At 38.8% G+C, this 16288-nt stretch overlaps 1 protein-coding gene across 22 annotated transcripts in view; it reads right to left on the bottom strand.

Moving 5' to 3' along the window:
• fbrsl1 (fibrosin-like 1) overlaps nt 1-16288 on the bottom strand; it is a 297792-nt gene that overhangs the window by 223266 nt on the left and 58238 nt on the right. For all 22 annotated transcript variants that reach the window (XM_079607982.1, XM_079607980.1, XM_079607981.1 and 19 more), the window contains one exon: nt 5376-5573. In XM_079607982.1, the coding sequence (XP_079464108.1) occupies nt 5376-5573 (198 nt within the window). The remainder of the gene's footprint in view (nt 1-5375; nt 5574-16288) is intronic.

The raw sequence follows: 16288 nt of genomic DNA, 5'->3' as shown, positions 1-16288 counted from the left end.
ATCAACATCTATGGCCAAATCAATAAACTGAGAAAAAAAATGCCTGAGATTATCGAAATACTTTCATAGTCAAGACATGCGCACATTGAATGAGACGGTTATACACTTCAGTGCAAAACTCTGTGTCTTATTCACTAACCACCTGCAATCCAATTTAACCAGTCTCTGCTGTATTTAAATGAAGTCACTGTTTCTTTACAGTGCAAACACAGATTACTTCTCATTCAGAAAACAAAACACTATTCGCCTGGCACAATTTACGTTGTGTTAATACTACCAACAGAAAATATATTAAATAAATAGAAATAAAAGACATTATCAGCAGATCTGATATCAACAGATTAGCTTAAACTGTTTATGGCCTACTTTTGATAAACTAACAAGCATGACCTTACGTGTTGCATAAATGTACAACCAGTAGAATTAGTATAGTACTTGGAAAGCAACTTTGTATTCTGTCTTACTGCTCTGGTAAATATTTTTTACTTTAGTTTGTTTATACTTAAAACAACATCAAATCTGCCAGTGCAGAAAGACAAAAATGTGCTTGAATTACAGATTAAATCTCTGAAACCAAGTCTTGATATCTTTTGCAATGATGCTTCAAGTAAATGCATCTTGTTTAATTGGCCTTTTAGATATTTTAACTTGGAAAAAAAAAGAAAACTACTAAGAATAAGATGTTTTGCCATGAAAGTAAAACACCATCACTTTTTTTAACAACAAGGCCTGAGGGGGAAAACTTTTTTTTTTTTTTAAATGAGGGGGACGGCGGAAGTGCACTTAGGGCATGTGAGAATCCACTTTTGCTAGTTTAACGACGGGAAAAATGGTCGGCGCGCCAGGCGCATGGTCTAAAAAGCTAGACAGGTTGTCCCTATTCTCGTAATGAGTAATGGGTGTGTTTGGGGATTTCTGTGCGTTAAACCAATCAGAGTCTCATCCCATTCCCTTTAAATGCCAGTTGTGCTCGCGCCATGGCGGATTCGCTATTTACATGACGGAATTTGATAGTGGAAAGACCGAACGCATCTCCAGACCGCAAACGGATCTGTTTGTGCATGAGTTAAAATTGTGCAAGCAGACCATCTACAGGACAAGCCTTCCACCATATATTTATGTATACAATATTAATCTTTTACATTGTAATCCTTTTATTTAAAATATTTGGCATGTTTATGTGCTGCTGCGCGTCCTTGTGTGTGTAATAAGCAGAGTGTGCGCACGTTGTGGACCCACCTATAGGCGCACATTACTAACACGCTCTTTAAATAAAAATGTATATATATATTGCGCAATTGACTTAAGACCAGTTTCAGTTGGTCAATGGCACAGTCCATTTCTGTTGCCTCACGCCAACAATGCACCTGAACACACCTCGTTTTCAGACCCACATGCCCATGGGTGCAAATGCATTTGCCATTTAAACAACGTGGCACAGGACGTGAAAATGATAACTGCGTCGGACTGAAACTAGCAAAACACTTGTGCCGCGCTTGGCGCTGCATTGCGCCTTGTGTAAGATAGGGCCCTATGTGTGCATTTTCTGTGCCATTAGTTTCGTCAAAACAGAACTGCAATAATAACATCTGCAATTGGTTAGCCACGATATCCAGTATATAGTCCTGCCTTTGGCTAAACCAATTTGACCATGTCAGGCTGGTCGAGACAGTGTTTCCATTTTTGAAGAAATCAACCAACAAATGGCTTATTTACAGTAGTCCATTCCTATTAAGCTGGGACAGGAGAGAAAATGTTCATTTTACAGCTTTAAGAAGTAAAGTTATACTGTATTAAATCTGATTTGCCCTTTAGCTGATGCTTTTGTAACTCAAGCAGAAGCTTCAAGTAATTACAGGAAGAACAGAGTAACCTGAGGTTAAGCGTCTAAGGTACAATGGCAATACTTTGTAGCTCACTTGTAGTGACCTACATCCATTCGGTTAACTGCCTAGATCCACAACCAACAGGTTACACCACCCCACAATAGAGCATATTATGAGTGAGAGATATTTGGCTAAGTTCTCTCTCTTTCCTGTGATTTTCTCTGTGAGCGGTGTCCTGCTGTGGCTGATCTGCCCTGAAGGGTGATAACCTGAAGCCAGCCTCGTCGAGCACATCAGAGAGCATGACAGATACTGGATCACCTATGAGTTTAACTTCACACAATGGAGTATCAGCCATGAAAGCCGAAAGGAAGAGATTCCCTCGAGTTACATGAGCTCATCAGGAAAAACCAAGCAATCGTGTGTGTTTGATGGACGCTTTCTCGCTTTCCATCCCTCCCAGAGCGGTATGTGCTAGATTTAATACTGATGCTCCAGAGGACAATGACATCTGGCAACAGACCAATCAGCACTACCAAACAAGTGTGTGTGTGTTGTATACACAATCTAACAGTATTCACACACACATTGGGTTTCCATGTTTTATGGGGACTTTCCATAAACATTGATTTTTTATTTTTTTTTACTGTACAAACTGTATATTCTATTCCCTAACCCTACCCCTCAACCTACCCATCACAAAAAACTTTGTTTTTTTATATTTTTAATAAAACATTGTTTAGTATGTTTTAAGTGATTTTAATTATGAGGTATCGGGTAATGTCCTCATGAACCACGTTTATGTTGTAATACCGGTGTAATACCCATGTCATTATACAAATTTGTGTCCTCAAATCACATAAATGCACGCACTATACACATTTTTGTCCTCAAATCACATAAACGCACACAATAGAGTCTTTGAGAAGTGCAATACATGGTGAAAACTTTCCCCAAAATGGTTAAAAAAAGGTCACCCAGTTTCCAATGACAGAACACTAGAACTATAGAACCATAATAACTAGAACTGATAGATCAACAAACAGATTGTATGCTTTTTTTTGTGACAGATTTATACATTAATAATAAACTTCCATTTGGTAAATATTTTCATTGTCAATAGTGGCTGACTAGCAGAGGAAGTGGCCAGTCCCACTGTGTCAGAAACGTAATGTAAGTCCTGTGGGCTAGTGTGAAATACATGCGGCACTGCATGGAGATCTTAAAGAAAAAAAAAATCAAGCATATGACTAGCTGAATCATTGAACACACTCCACTCACTCATTATGAGTTGAATGCGTGAAAAAAAAGTTAACGCTTAAATGCTTTGATGAATCTGCCTTTAAGTGTGATCACGAGCTGTTCAGAGGCAGAAATCAAGCCGAGCTGTGCATCAAAAGCCCCGACACGCTGATCAGAGACATGCTGTGTGTGTCTCTCTGCATCTCTCCAGCTAGCAAATATAAACACACACACACACACAGAACAGCGGCCCATGCACATTCACAGTGTCTCCCCGTCCAGATGGCTGCTTTGTGGAGAGTCTTCCGCTCTGCAATTACAGCGATATGAAAGTGGTTTTCTTTTTTCCCCATTATTTCTGATCAGAGAGGGAAACGGAGATGCCAGCGGGTGTATGAGGGTCTGATAGACGCCCACGCGGGCTAGAACACCCTGCATTTAAACACTGTGCCAGTGCGAGCGAACGCACAAAGGCCCGTGATCAGAAAGAGATCCCATCTGGAGAGAGGCTGCTTTATATTCATTGGGCTACAGTGATGGAGAAGTCTTCAGGGGAGGATAATCAGATGCCTCTGGGAGGAGGTAAGTGACAGACACACGATGAACCGTGCTCTGTCTGTCCATTTTGCTTTAACTCTGGCCTGATAATATTCTATCTCTCCTCATGGTGTCAGAAAGCTGTCCTCTTAGAAAACTCAGTATGAGCGACAGAAGACAGACAGTAAAGAAGAAAAGAAGATCATGGATTGGAGTTAGGGCCTAACCATTAGTACCAGGGGTGTAGCAATCATTATAACTACACTTTCCGAAAGTTTGTCACTTCCACTTTGAAAGACCGATAGAACGATAGCTAGAGAGACAGACAGACAGAACGATAGCTAGAACGACAGACACAACGATATCTAGACAGACAGACACAACGATAGCTAGACAGACAGACACAACGATAGCTAGACAGACAGACAGAACGATAGCTAGAGAGACAGACAGACACAACGATAGCTAGACAGACAGACAGAACGATAGCTAGAGAGACAGACAGACACAACGATATCTAGACAGACAGACACAACGATAGCTAGACAGACAGACAGACAGACAGACAGACTCAACGATAGCTAGACAGACAGACACAACGACAGCTAGACAGACAGACAGACAGACACAACGATAGCTAGACAGACAGACACAACAATAGCTAGACAGACAAACACTACGATAGCTAGACAGACAGACTCAACGATAGCTAGACGACAGCCACAACGATAGCTAGACGGACAGACACACCGATAGCTAGACAGACAGGTAGACCGACAGCACACTAGCTAGACATATAGACACAGCGATAACTAGACAGACAGACAGAACGATAGCTAGACAGACAGACAGAACGATAGCTAGACAGACAGACAGAACGATAGCTAGACAGACAACACAATAGCTAGACAGACACAACGATAGCTAGACAGACAGACACAATGATAGCTAGACAGACAGCACAATAGCTAGACAAACAGACAGACAACACGATAGACAGACAGAACGATAGACAGACAGACACAAGGATAGCTAGACAGACACAACGATAGCTAGACAGACAGACAAACTGAACCACAGACAGAATGATAGCTAGACAGACGGAAGGATTGCTATACAGACAGAATGATAACTAGACAGACAGAATGATAGCTAGACAGACAGAACAATAGCCAGACAGATAGATATAAGTATAGATAAAATGGCAGAATGATTGATAGAACAGCATTGAATGACAAAAGGATAGAAAGATAGACAGAGCAACAAACAGAAAGATAGATTTATTCAGAAACTGATGAGCCTTAGTACTTTTGTAGGCAACTTGAGTTCAAATCTAACTTGTGACATATTCCGCTCCCATTCTCCCCACTTCAGCCTACCCCTCCCTGCACTGTCTGCACTATCACTATCAAGAAGAGCTACAAATAAGACAAACAAAGGAGGGAGAGAAAATGGATACAGGAAGCGAAAGAAGGTTATATTTGTTCTTCTTCGTCATTAACAGCATGCTGTGCGGCTTAACCACAGCTCTAGACCAGTAATCTGTCAGCCGCTGATGTACTGCTGTCACATTCATATGCACACACCTCACTGAGCCCTTCCAGAAACAGCAGGCATTCAGTAATGACTGCAACGGCCACATTAATCCGGTCAACGCCGGTCAAAGCAGTCAACACTCAGGAACAGGTATAAGATCACACGGGGTTCACGCTCCGCTGCCCTTGTCCGTCAAGCTATCATTTAACCTGCAGAAAGAAATGACAGACTCACTCGTTTGCTCTTCTTGGAGTATGTGTTCTTCAGCAGACGATCTTTCACCCGCTCCTGGTCTCGCCCCACGCTGCTGGCCAGATTGCAGAAGCCATTTTCATCTATGTCAGGGGTCATGCTCTCCTCGGCCTCCTTCTGTCGTTTAACTACAATATCCTCCCATTTCTTCTTTTCCAGTTTAACCGAAACATTCTTATTCTGAAATGAGGAAAATAAACAGGAGAAAAAGAGAGGTTATTCACTTGCTCCGCAGATGAGGGGTGTTAAGCTAATGATATCAGATTGATTAATGCAAAACACATGCATATGCACAGCAATGTCAAATACATTTTAAGAGGAAGAAGGGGAGAGAAAACATGAAAGGGAAGAAAGGAAAGCACTGTAAAGGAAAAGAGTGTAAAGAAAGAGCGTAGAGGGAAACGAGGATTGAAAAGGAAAGGATCGTAAAGGTGTGTAAAGGAGTGGAGCATAAAGGAAAGGAAAGCAGCATATGGGAAAGAAAAGGAAAGGAGCAGAAAGGAAAGGATTGTAAAGGTGCAGAAAGGAAATGAAAGGAGTAAAAAGGAGCAGAAAGGAAAGGAGCGGAAAGGAGCAAAAAAGAACAGAAAGGAAAGGAGTTGAGCGTAAAGGAAAGAGAACAAGTAAGAGGAGAGAGAGTGGAAGAGGAAGAGCAGAGGAAGCAGGGGGAAAGGAAATGAAAAAGAAAAAAGGGGAGAAAGATAATGGAAAGAAGTGGAAGAGGAAGTAATAAATGAAAGGAAAGGGAATGGAAGGAATAAGAAGAGAAAATGCTCTGCATGTTTCTTCATGACAATCATAAGGTGACTATTCCAGAGAGTCTGATATCATTCTCTGTTTCTACTCAATTATTGTGTGATTACAAGAACAAACTTGGCAAGAAAACAAATGGCAAAAAAACTGTGCTGCTTTGTAAACACGACCTTGCCTGTTTAAATTAACTGCAGCCACACACAGTTGAACAAACGCGTTTAATTCACAAAAATAAAGGCCTTTTGCAGTCAAAAAGCACTTCAGGATTTCAAAACAAATGAATTCTATGATGAAATTAGGCATTATTGCAGCAAGATGTGTGTATGTACTGTACACACTCCCAGTTGAAAATTCAGAATACGACACAGTATGAATTTTCACAATTAATAGTTAGTGAACATTTCATACTTTTGTATTGTTTTGTAACATTGGACTTTTGGGGGCTACTGTGCATAATAGAAATTTAAATGATCTTCATTCACGTAATATATCCAAACCCAAACAAAGGGAATGAATGATTTATTCTTATAGATAACCAGAACATGCTGTAGCACATCTGTCCTCATCTCTGCCTCTGTATAGTGTAATATCCACCGGGACATGCAATTCAATCAGGCCTTTTTACAGTCTCCTTCATCAATGACCCATCAAACTCAGGACATCCAGAGGACATAAAGCATGAAATGGGAAAGCTTAGGACAGGGTGGTGTGGCACTATATAATGTTACAGTAGAAATGTGTCCACTGGTTTATATTGTGGTAAACAGGTCTGTTAATGGATGCCATTGATGCAAAACATTGACTTGTGAATAATCTTATTTTTGGTTTCCATCCATTAAAATTCAAATAAATAATGAAAATAGTAAAAAAATAAAATAAACTTGAATATCCAAAATTAATGCATTACCACATGGTTACACAATGTATAAAACCTTTTTTTTTTTTTCAATTGGGGAAAAATAACTATCATAAGTGTTATGTAACAGTTTGGTTAGTCACATTTGCACTCAACGCTAATGGCCATGGGAAGGATTTTGTGCTGTCAGTTTTCTGGCATTGTAATAGCAAACTACAGTAGCTTTTCTCCTAAAAGCATGAGTAAAAAAGACTTTCAAAGACAGTTGAAATAATCAAATAATCAAATAAACAAGGGCAGAGGTGAAAATGCAACAAAAACCCTAAAGAAAATCTTACAGCATCTGGTGAGATTTTAGCATTTAGAATCGCTGGCGAATGCCGGGTCATGTGGAGTAAATTAGAACAGACCACAAAGATTTGGTGGGAGGGGGAAAGGAAGTTTATTCAATTCCACCGTACTTATCTAACCCACCTGTAATCAGGTCAAGAAGCTTGTCCTAAAATCTGGCAACCCTGAATATCTGGCAACATAACCTCACCACTACAGGAAGTCTGTGGTCACTGGCTGACTCTCACTATCCGCTGTTTCTCTTTGTCCACTACTGAATGCAACAGAATGTAACGAAACATCTCTCACACACTCAAATTGGATTTGTTTGTTGTTTTTTATAAGGCAATTTACAAAGTTCATCTTTGTTACAAAGACTTGAAATGAGCAGGGATTTACACTACAAAGGAAACGAGTATGGCATAAAAAAACTAAATAAGAGGTCATATATTTAAAAAGATCTAAGCTTGAGGAATAATGAAGAAGTTGCTCCAAAAGAATAGATATCAATAGTTCAGAGGAGTTAACCTGATCTGCCTTTTAGCAGCCACAGCAGGAGACGTGAAAGAGATTAAATATTGATCAAATGACACAGTGGCTTCCTCTGAATAAGAGAGAAGACAATGATAGACAGAATGTGTGTTCAGGTCTTTCAATAACAGTTTTAGCTGATTCGAGAATCTGATGGTGGTGTCTTAAAAGGATAGTTTTGCGTCATCTTTATAGAGATGAAAGCTTGCTCTTATGTTGCTTATTTAGTTGATTTTACATATGATTAAATATATTCACCAAGGCTGCATTTATGTGATCAAAACAGGACAATTGTGAAATATTATTACATTCTAACATAACTGTTTTCTATTGTAATATCATTTAAAATCTAGTTTATATAGGCTATGTGATGGCAAAACTGAATTTTCAGCATCATTACTCCAGTCTTCGGTCACATGATCCTTCAGAAATCATTCTTTAATGCTGATTTGGTGCTCAAGAATCCCTCCTTATGATCAATGTTGAGAAGAGTTGTGCTGCTGTATATTTTTGTGGAAACCGCAAAAATGACCACAAGCTTTTGAACGGTATTGTATTGAGAGAGAGCAAGAAAATGATGACAGAATATACATTAGGATCTTGCTACACACTACCAAAAGACAGTACATTACGTACATTAATAGCTTTGACAAGAAAGCAGTTGCTAAATGTGTGTAAGAGGCAGCTAGGTTGTACCTCATTATACATGTAACTTGCGAAAAAGTAGCATAGGTTATATTTTTTATAAAAAGAAACAAAATATTACTACACATCGCAAGTACTGCATCAAAAAGGTTGTTCTTCGCTGTTTGCTTGTGCTGTGAACATCGTCGCAGTTGCCCTAAATTTAAGTCAGAGCATGAAAACCAGCGTTCAGAAATGTTCAGCTTGAAGGAAACCCGTTCAGAGTCTTTTTTGATACAAGCCATAAATCACATGACTGGTACTTTACAGTGCCTCAACTCTGCAATTTATCGGCTCTGCTGCCATACACGTCCTCAAGAAGCTGTCAAAACAACTACGAGAGCCCTCCATCACATTACTAATTTATTCCCAAAGAGTTCAGTGAAGTCTGAGCTGACATTGCGGCTAATGTGGCATAAAGACATCACAGCTGAATGACTGTCGTGTCACACAAGACAACTTTGATTCTGTAAGTCAACATGGCTTCATCAGTGAACACCTACACAAGCATCTCACACTTCCTGTGCTCGGCGTAAAGGAGAAACAGCATGTCAACGGCAATTCGCATTTCAGCATTTCCACTAGTTCCTGCATGCAGCCGTCAGCTACTGATCTTTGCCTTCTCAGCTCTCCAGGAGAGAAAGATATAGATGAATAGAGAATGGGTGTCAGAAAAAAAGACACTGTTATTAAAAATGGAGTGCAAGAATCTCTCAAAGTCCTACACCTCCAGAATTCCCCCGGCTGTTCTGCACGGCAAACTTTACATACTGATTTCCTAAAGAAATTCTACAGTGTCATGTTTATACCCAGGATATATTTACAGTACGTCTCAAGCAAATATGGTTCTATTGAAGCTTCTGGCTTATTTTAAAGTTGACATTTGAAATTTGCCTTCTCCTATCCAGAGTTATAAATGTGAACAACAACTTTAGGACATAACATGAATGATACCGCATTCACGAAAGCACAAATCCAATATAATTGTACGCATTTGTTTCGTTGTGGTCCTACCTAGACATGACCACAACGTATGATGTAGTCAGCCGGATCCGGGCCGTATCCAGACCAGATGGAGGACCTGCACCTAGACACGACCACAACGTATCCCTAAAGTGTCAGTAGAGATTCTGTCAACTAGACTCTACTCTGTGAAGGCCTCATCGACACGACAGCCATCGGCACAGATCCTCACCAAACCCGTCTCCATACTGGCGTGATGACTCCGATCTTCAAGCAGATGGAACTGAATAAAATTCTGATTGTTGCATTCCAATCTGACTTCTGACCTATAATGCTGCCTGAATCATAATCACTGTTTGTTCATTGGCCAGAGGAGAACTGGCCCCAGACTGAGCCTGGGTTCTCTCACGTTTTTTTCTCCATTCTGTTGGGGATATATATAAATATATATAAAATGAACTAAATTAATATCTTTTTTAAAACAAAAATGAACTTAAGCTAGACTGTGACGCTATTTTCTTCTGGAAACAAACATTCTTTTTTGCATTATTTTCCTGTTCTCTCTGTAAAGCTGCTTTGAAACAATCTGTATTGTAAAAAGCGCTATATAAATAAATGTGACTTGACTTTACACGTAAGCCATAAGCAACTGTGTTTGACATAATATTGCGTGCATGTGACCGTTCAATCACAAATAGACGCGAAAGAGAATGGAAAATGGTGTTCCAAAGATATCTTTGGCATCTTCTTGAACTCAAATGGTTTAAAATCACTAGCCTTTTTAAATTAACAGGACCTAAAACCCATACAAATGAAAAACGTTTGCTCTATGGTGGTTAAATTTTGCAATTAATCCAAAAACGTGCGTTTTGAACCATGGTGCCTGGTCCATACGGATCAACTGCAATCACTACACTTGACATTGCACATTCTGCGGAATAATCTTCCTCAAGAACTTCCTTACTTTACAATTTGAACTAAAACATTGTTAGACTAGTGCATCTCTACTGTAAGCCAAAAATAAATGACCATTAACTTTCTTGACCCCATTAAAGATTGAACAGGATGTGCATTTCCTCCTTCTGAGGAAAGACTCTGATCATCCAGCTAGTTTTATAGACCGCACTTACACTAAACCATCTCCCTACAGCATCTTACAACTCGTGCATCTGGCAGTAGCCTTTGTATGGTAATACCAATTTGCATTATTGAACCGCCAGAATGTAGTGAACTCTATTACGGTGCCATAAATCATTGCTGTGCAACACATAATAAAATTACACTAAGAGGAAATGTGTTTTATGCTATTTAAGGGTTTTTCTGCTAGATGCGCACTAACTGGCGTTGCTTTTGTGAAAGCGAATCACCCAGAATCAATTAGTCTGTGGAAATAATCCCACCCAAGCAGCCCACAAACTGGAACTCGAGCCAATATACTGCTGCTGATGGCCAGAACGGAGAGAGAGGGAGATTTGTAACAGGACTTCAGAAATATTTATCCATGCTCGGAGGGCACCGAGGCTGTAGATTTATGTGTATATGGTGAGCCGTTTCTGCACACGCTCAGATCGTTGGGATAAATCACTACGTTAGCGAACAGAGTTAAATTGCATTGATTTAGCAGAGTGTTCGACACTGTGCTGGCAGTCGGTGCAAATGAATGGAGTTGTTAGCTCCTGCAGATGCACACACACCGACACACACATCTTTAATTAAGTCACATTGAAAGCACAATTTACATTGACTTACACAGGCAAAATGTTTCTGAATGGTAGAAGTCTGACAGAGCAGCAACTATGTGTGCTCAGCTAAATATACCTGAGTGACAAAGGCTTTAGCTGCTAAAACCAAGTATGAAATTTAAATACAACACACACAAAAACTGAACTTTCAGACAGTTTGCATGTTTTTCAGGGCTTAAATTGGACATAGTAATTAGGCCTGTCAACTGATTCAAAATGTAATTAATTTTATGTTATGCTAATTAATTAAAGGTAAATCACATACAGTAATGGCCAAAAGTATGTCCAACTGCTAAAGATGTTGTAAGCATATTACGTAGTTGTGCTTTGAGACGATAGTTTTATTTGTGATAACACCATGAAACATGACAAATTGTACAGACATAATTTTTGGCCAGACTGTCATACTATACCAATGAAATATGAATCACTGATTATGTTCAAATATAAAAATATATATACAAAAAAATATTTAAAAAATACCATAGTTTCCTCACATTTTGATGGCTTAATTGAATTTGTATGGTCATTAAAAACAAATATCCAGTCTGAACATAGCCTAACTTTTGACCACTACTGTAGGCTATATCAACATTTGCTGAGAAAATGTCCATATGATGATACTTCAAAGAAATTAAATTGTGTCATTGACATTGACTACACAACACAAAAAGTAACTTTAGAAGTCAAAATACTGAGTTTTATTTCCACTGAAAATCAATGTTGCAAATTAACAGTGTGACTAAATTAATTTACATATATAAAATTGCACTTGATTAACATTTAACTAACAGCCCTAATATTAACTTCTTTTTTTCAAATCATAATGGTGAAATGGATCTCTTTGATTGAAACTCTTGTACCTTGAGCATTTTGTTAAGATGGTGTAACCAAAAGAAAAACTATGGACTACAGTCCCCAGCACCTCTTAGCAGTCAAAGGAAGCAAATACACACCGGCAATTTTACCGCCGCGGGAACGGCGGAAGTAAAATTATTATTCTGGTTGAGTACCAACTGTATGTGTCAATAATTTAAAGAGATTAATTATCTGCTCTTTTTAAAATGAACATCGTTTTTTGTGCCAAACATATGGATCAAAACAGCCGTGGGAGAAGTGAATGTTGTTCAGGTCTCTGAGGTTCCCTTCATTAGTAAATCAAGTTGCTCAGAGGACAGCACAGAGGAGTTCTGTCTGTTCTCGCTTTCCCTCTATCTGCACCTCTCTGTGTAAGTGACCAAGCAGGAGGCTGGCTGTTCCAAGTCATTAAAACGCATCCACAGACCCGAGAAGGCCCCGAGTTTTGGCTCATTACTTCGATTCCCCATGGAGCTCTACAGGAGAATCTCCATCTAAAAACACTACCTCCAATCGGGCCCAGTGCCCTGACTCTCCCCGTCTCATCTGCAGATTCCACTGAATCATCTCCTCTAGTTACTGCCACAGCCGTCCCTGACTCTCAGCCTCACGGTAGCTTTGATTTAACATCCGGCCCCTGAGAACTTAGTCAACTCCATCCACTGTTGTAAAGTTTTAGATTTACCAACACTATGTAAAAAGTGTAGAATCTGAGTACGAAATCAGATCAGATAATCCACTATAAGTGATGAACAAGAAAGGATGTGCATTACAGTAATTTTACCGGGAAAATTTTTTGGTTAGAGCAATAAGTTAAATAAAGTTGCTTATTGTATTTACATATTTGGAACATGAGCAATACATCAAAAATACATTAATATAGCATATTATTATTTATATCTAAATACACACATTCTACTATAATGGGTTGAACCATGTGGACAGACAAACAGATAGATGGATGGACAGACAGGTGGGATAGATGGATAGATGGTAGGGTTGTGCAGTATACTAGTACTGGGAAAATATGGCTATATATTTATTTCAAACAGTATGATGCCATGATTTTGCTCATTTCGGTTCTTGACAGTCATTTCGAAGTTCACCGCTAGGTGGCAGTGTACTAACCAAACTGACACGAAATCAGCAAACGTGACAACAACAAAATGGATAAAGCAGGTGAATCTCACTCAGCACGACAAACTTATTAATAAAGAGGGCAGTAGAAGTGAAATTTGGAATTACGTTGCTTATAAAACTGATGAGAAAAGTGAACCAACAGACTTTACCACACCAATCAGCCTCTGTCGCTTGCACATCCTGACTTATACTTAAGAGATCGACAGGTGAGTACATCACTCAAATAATCTAATTTAGACATATACTTACTTTTAAATCAATAGGGAAGCTTGTTTTCGCCACTGAATAAAAAATAAAAAAGGTAATTGTGACTTATTTTTTCTCAGCATTGTGTAACAAACTCGCAATTGCGAGTCATAAAGTTAGAATTGTGAGATGTTAACTATTCTGACTTTTTTTCTCGCAATTCTGACTTTATAACTCATTATTGTGAGTTTATATCATACAATGGAAACAAGCATACATGGATCAATCCACATATATAAGACAGACGCAATGTCATTTGCAGCCAGAAGCCATTTTGCTCATTTTAAGAGACAGAGAGAGAGGAATCGCTGCTGATTCACTCACGCGGTTTGTGAAATTACTTATGAAAAGTTTTATAATTACCGATTTTGGGTGGATGTTTTTCTTCTCCAAAAGAAATGTGCATTTGTGAAAACATCAAAAATCTTTTCAGAGACCAATCCGTTCGTTAAGTCATACTCATATAATAGAACCACTTCAGACAATCATATCAAACACTGATGAAGTCTGATGAAACGAAGATTCCCAAACTAGCAATTGAATATATGTGCGGTAATAAACTCCACTCATCTTTTTAATAAACGGCAAGGTGTCATTTACTGCAATAGAACCAGATGGAACATTTACTACTCGCAGCTGATGGCTCCGGTAGGACAGGCCTTGTTACCATCACATCTGAAACACTCGATTGATTTTTACATTCAGATAGTTCCTTCCTGTGTATGAATATGTTTACTGAATAAACAGATATACAGCAAAACACACTAAAGAGAAGCACACTTTAAGTATTTTGAAAATCATAGTTAACCCAAGAACCATGTGGGCTGTCCTGAACGGTTTTCTTATCTGACACATGCAGCCTCTACTAATGACTGTTGCTTTAAGAGGAATCAGAGCACTGGGCAAATTTAGCCCATGCTTGGCTTGGGTTGAACAACCCAGTGTGGCGTCCTCCAGTGACTCGATAACTGTTTCCTGCTGCACTGCGCTTGCTTCTTGCTGTGAGGTTCTTGAGAGTGAGGACTGACTGAGCTCAGAGGAAAATGACAGTTGACACTGCAAAACAATCTGGCCTAAAAAAAACAAGGTCAGTTTTTAGGGCTATTACTGTCAAACTGACTAAGCCTTATATAACTGCACTCATCCTTAGTAAAAACCAATGATCTGGTGTTTGGGGAGTTAGTCATCCTGAACGCACCAGACATCATTCCTCAGGTGATGCCTGTCATGCAACTAAAGCTGTAAACTATACAGGGGGGAACCCTGTCAGTTACTACATTACTATAATATTAAAAGTAGGTTATTCGGAGAGGCTAGCAATAGTGAGCTAGCTTTGAAAGCATAATATCTCACCCTCCCTTCAGAGCATCTCCAAAGCCACGCCCCCATCAAAACGCATGAACGCACACAGCAGGGAGCAAACAAATGCGCCATGAGAGATGGCGTTAAACTACCTCATGTCTCAAAGCACATAACATTACAATAATAATGAACATACACCTAAAGAGCACTGACCTGTACCACCTGACTGCTACAGATTAATTTCAGCATTAATAGTGTTGCCATTGAAACGTATAAATTCAAGTCACGATTCACAAACCGCTCAGAGTTTCCAAATTACAGTATTTATGGCGTGAACGCAGCATTGGTTGCATTGCTCGATGACTGACGTCTGTCTAACTCTGCATAGCATAAAACACAATGCAGACAATCAGGGTGTGTGGAGGAATGCAAATACATACGCTGATAGGCAGGTAGGACATCACATCATTGTATTCGGACCGAATTCAATGACTGGACAAACATTTTATGGTCCTACACCTATATATATATATATATATATATATATATATATATATATATATATATACTCTAAAAAATGCTGGGTTGTTTTAACCCAATTTTGGGTCAAATATGGACAAACCCAGCCATTGGGTTACATTTTTAATCCAACGTTTGGGTTCGTCCATATTTGACCCCAAATTGGTTTAACATTAATATATATATTAAACATCATATATATATTAAAATAATGAAGACATCACTTACAGGTAAAGTAAATATATAATGAATATGTACGGTAATTTATTTAGCAAAACGCTCTATGAACCTTTGAATGATTTCCTGAGGTAAATGTACAGGTGTTGATGTCTTTCTGCAATTAAAACACTGATTGAGAGCGATTACATGAGAAATTATACTTTCAGTAATATGTACAGTTTCTTTTAAAATACTCATTCATGTTTATATCATGTTACTAGTAATAAAAAGGGAGAGATAATCAGCTCAAGTGCGCTTGAACTGAGGTTGCAACGGCGATGTCATGCCACATTAAAACCGTTTTTATTGTTTGAATTTCAAAAATAAATATTAAATTTGACGTGCAAAAGCATTGGTGCCTTTACAGTTTGTTGATTAGTGTCATATTCTGGAAGGTCTGAGAACATATTTGACTAATTAAGCCTGGTGATGACAAATCTCTGACTCATACTCTAGATCTCTAAGGGTGTGTTGCTGAAACTTGATTGTCACTGAGCTCATCTAACAACAAGCTATGCGAAATCCATCATCCTTCAACATATCAGACCTATAAAAAGATATAAAAATTCCTAAGTATGTTTCAGCTTATATACAGTACAGTACAGGTTGAGCAATCATCTTATTGGTTAGATAACACGTATTCCATGGATCAATCCCTTGGAACAACTAAAATAAATGGTCAGCTCTCAACCCCAATTAGTTTAAATGGCATAAATACATACAGTACTCAATTTTCCTTTTTGGGTAAACAT

Source organism: Phoxinus phoxinus, assembly GCF_949152265.1.
Source record: "Phoxinus phoxinus genome assembly, chromosome: 3".
Taxonomy (NCBI): domain Eukaryota; kingdom Metazoa; phylum Chordata; class Actinopteri; order Cypriniformes; family Leuciscidae; genus Phoxinus; species Phoxinus phoxinus.
Note: the sequence above shows the minus strand (reverse complement) of the source record. Positions and strands in the feature narration are given on the sequence as shown.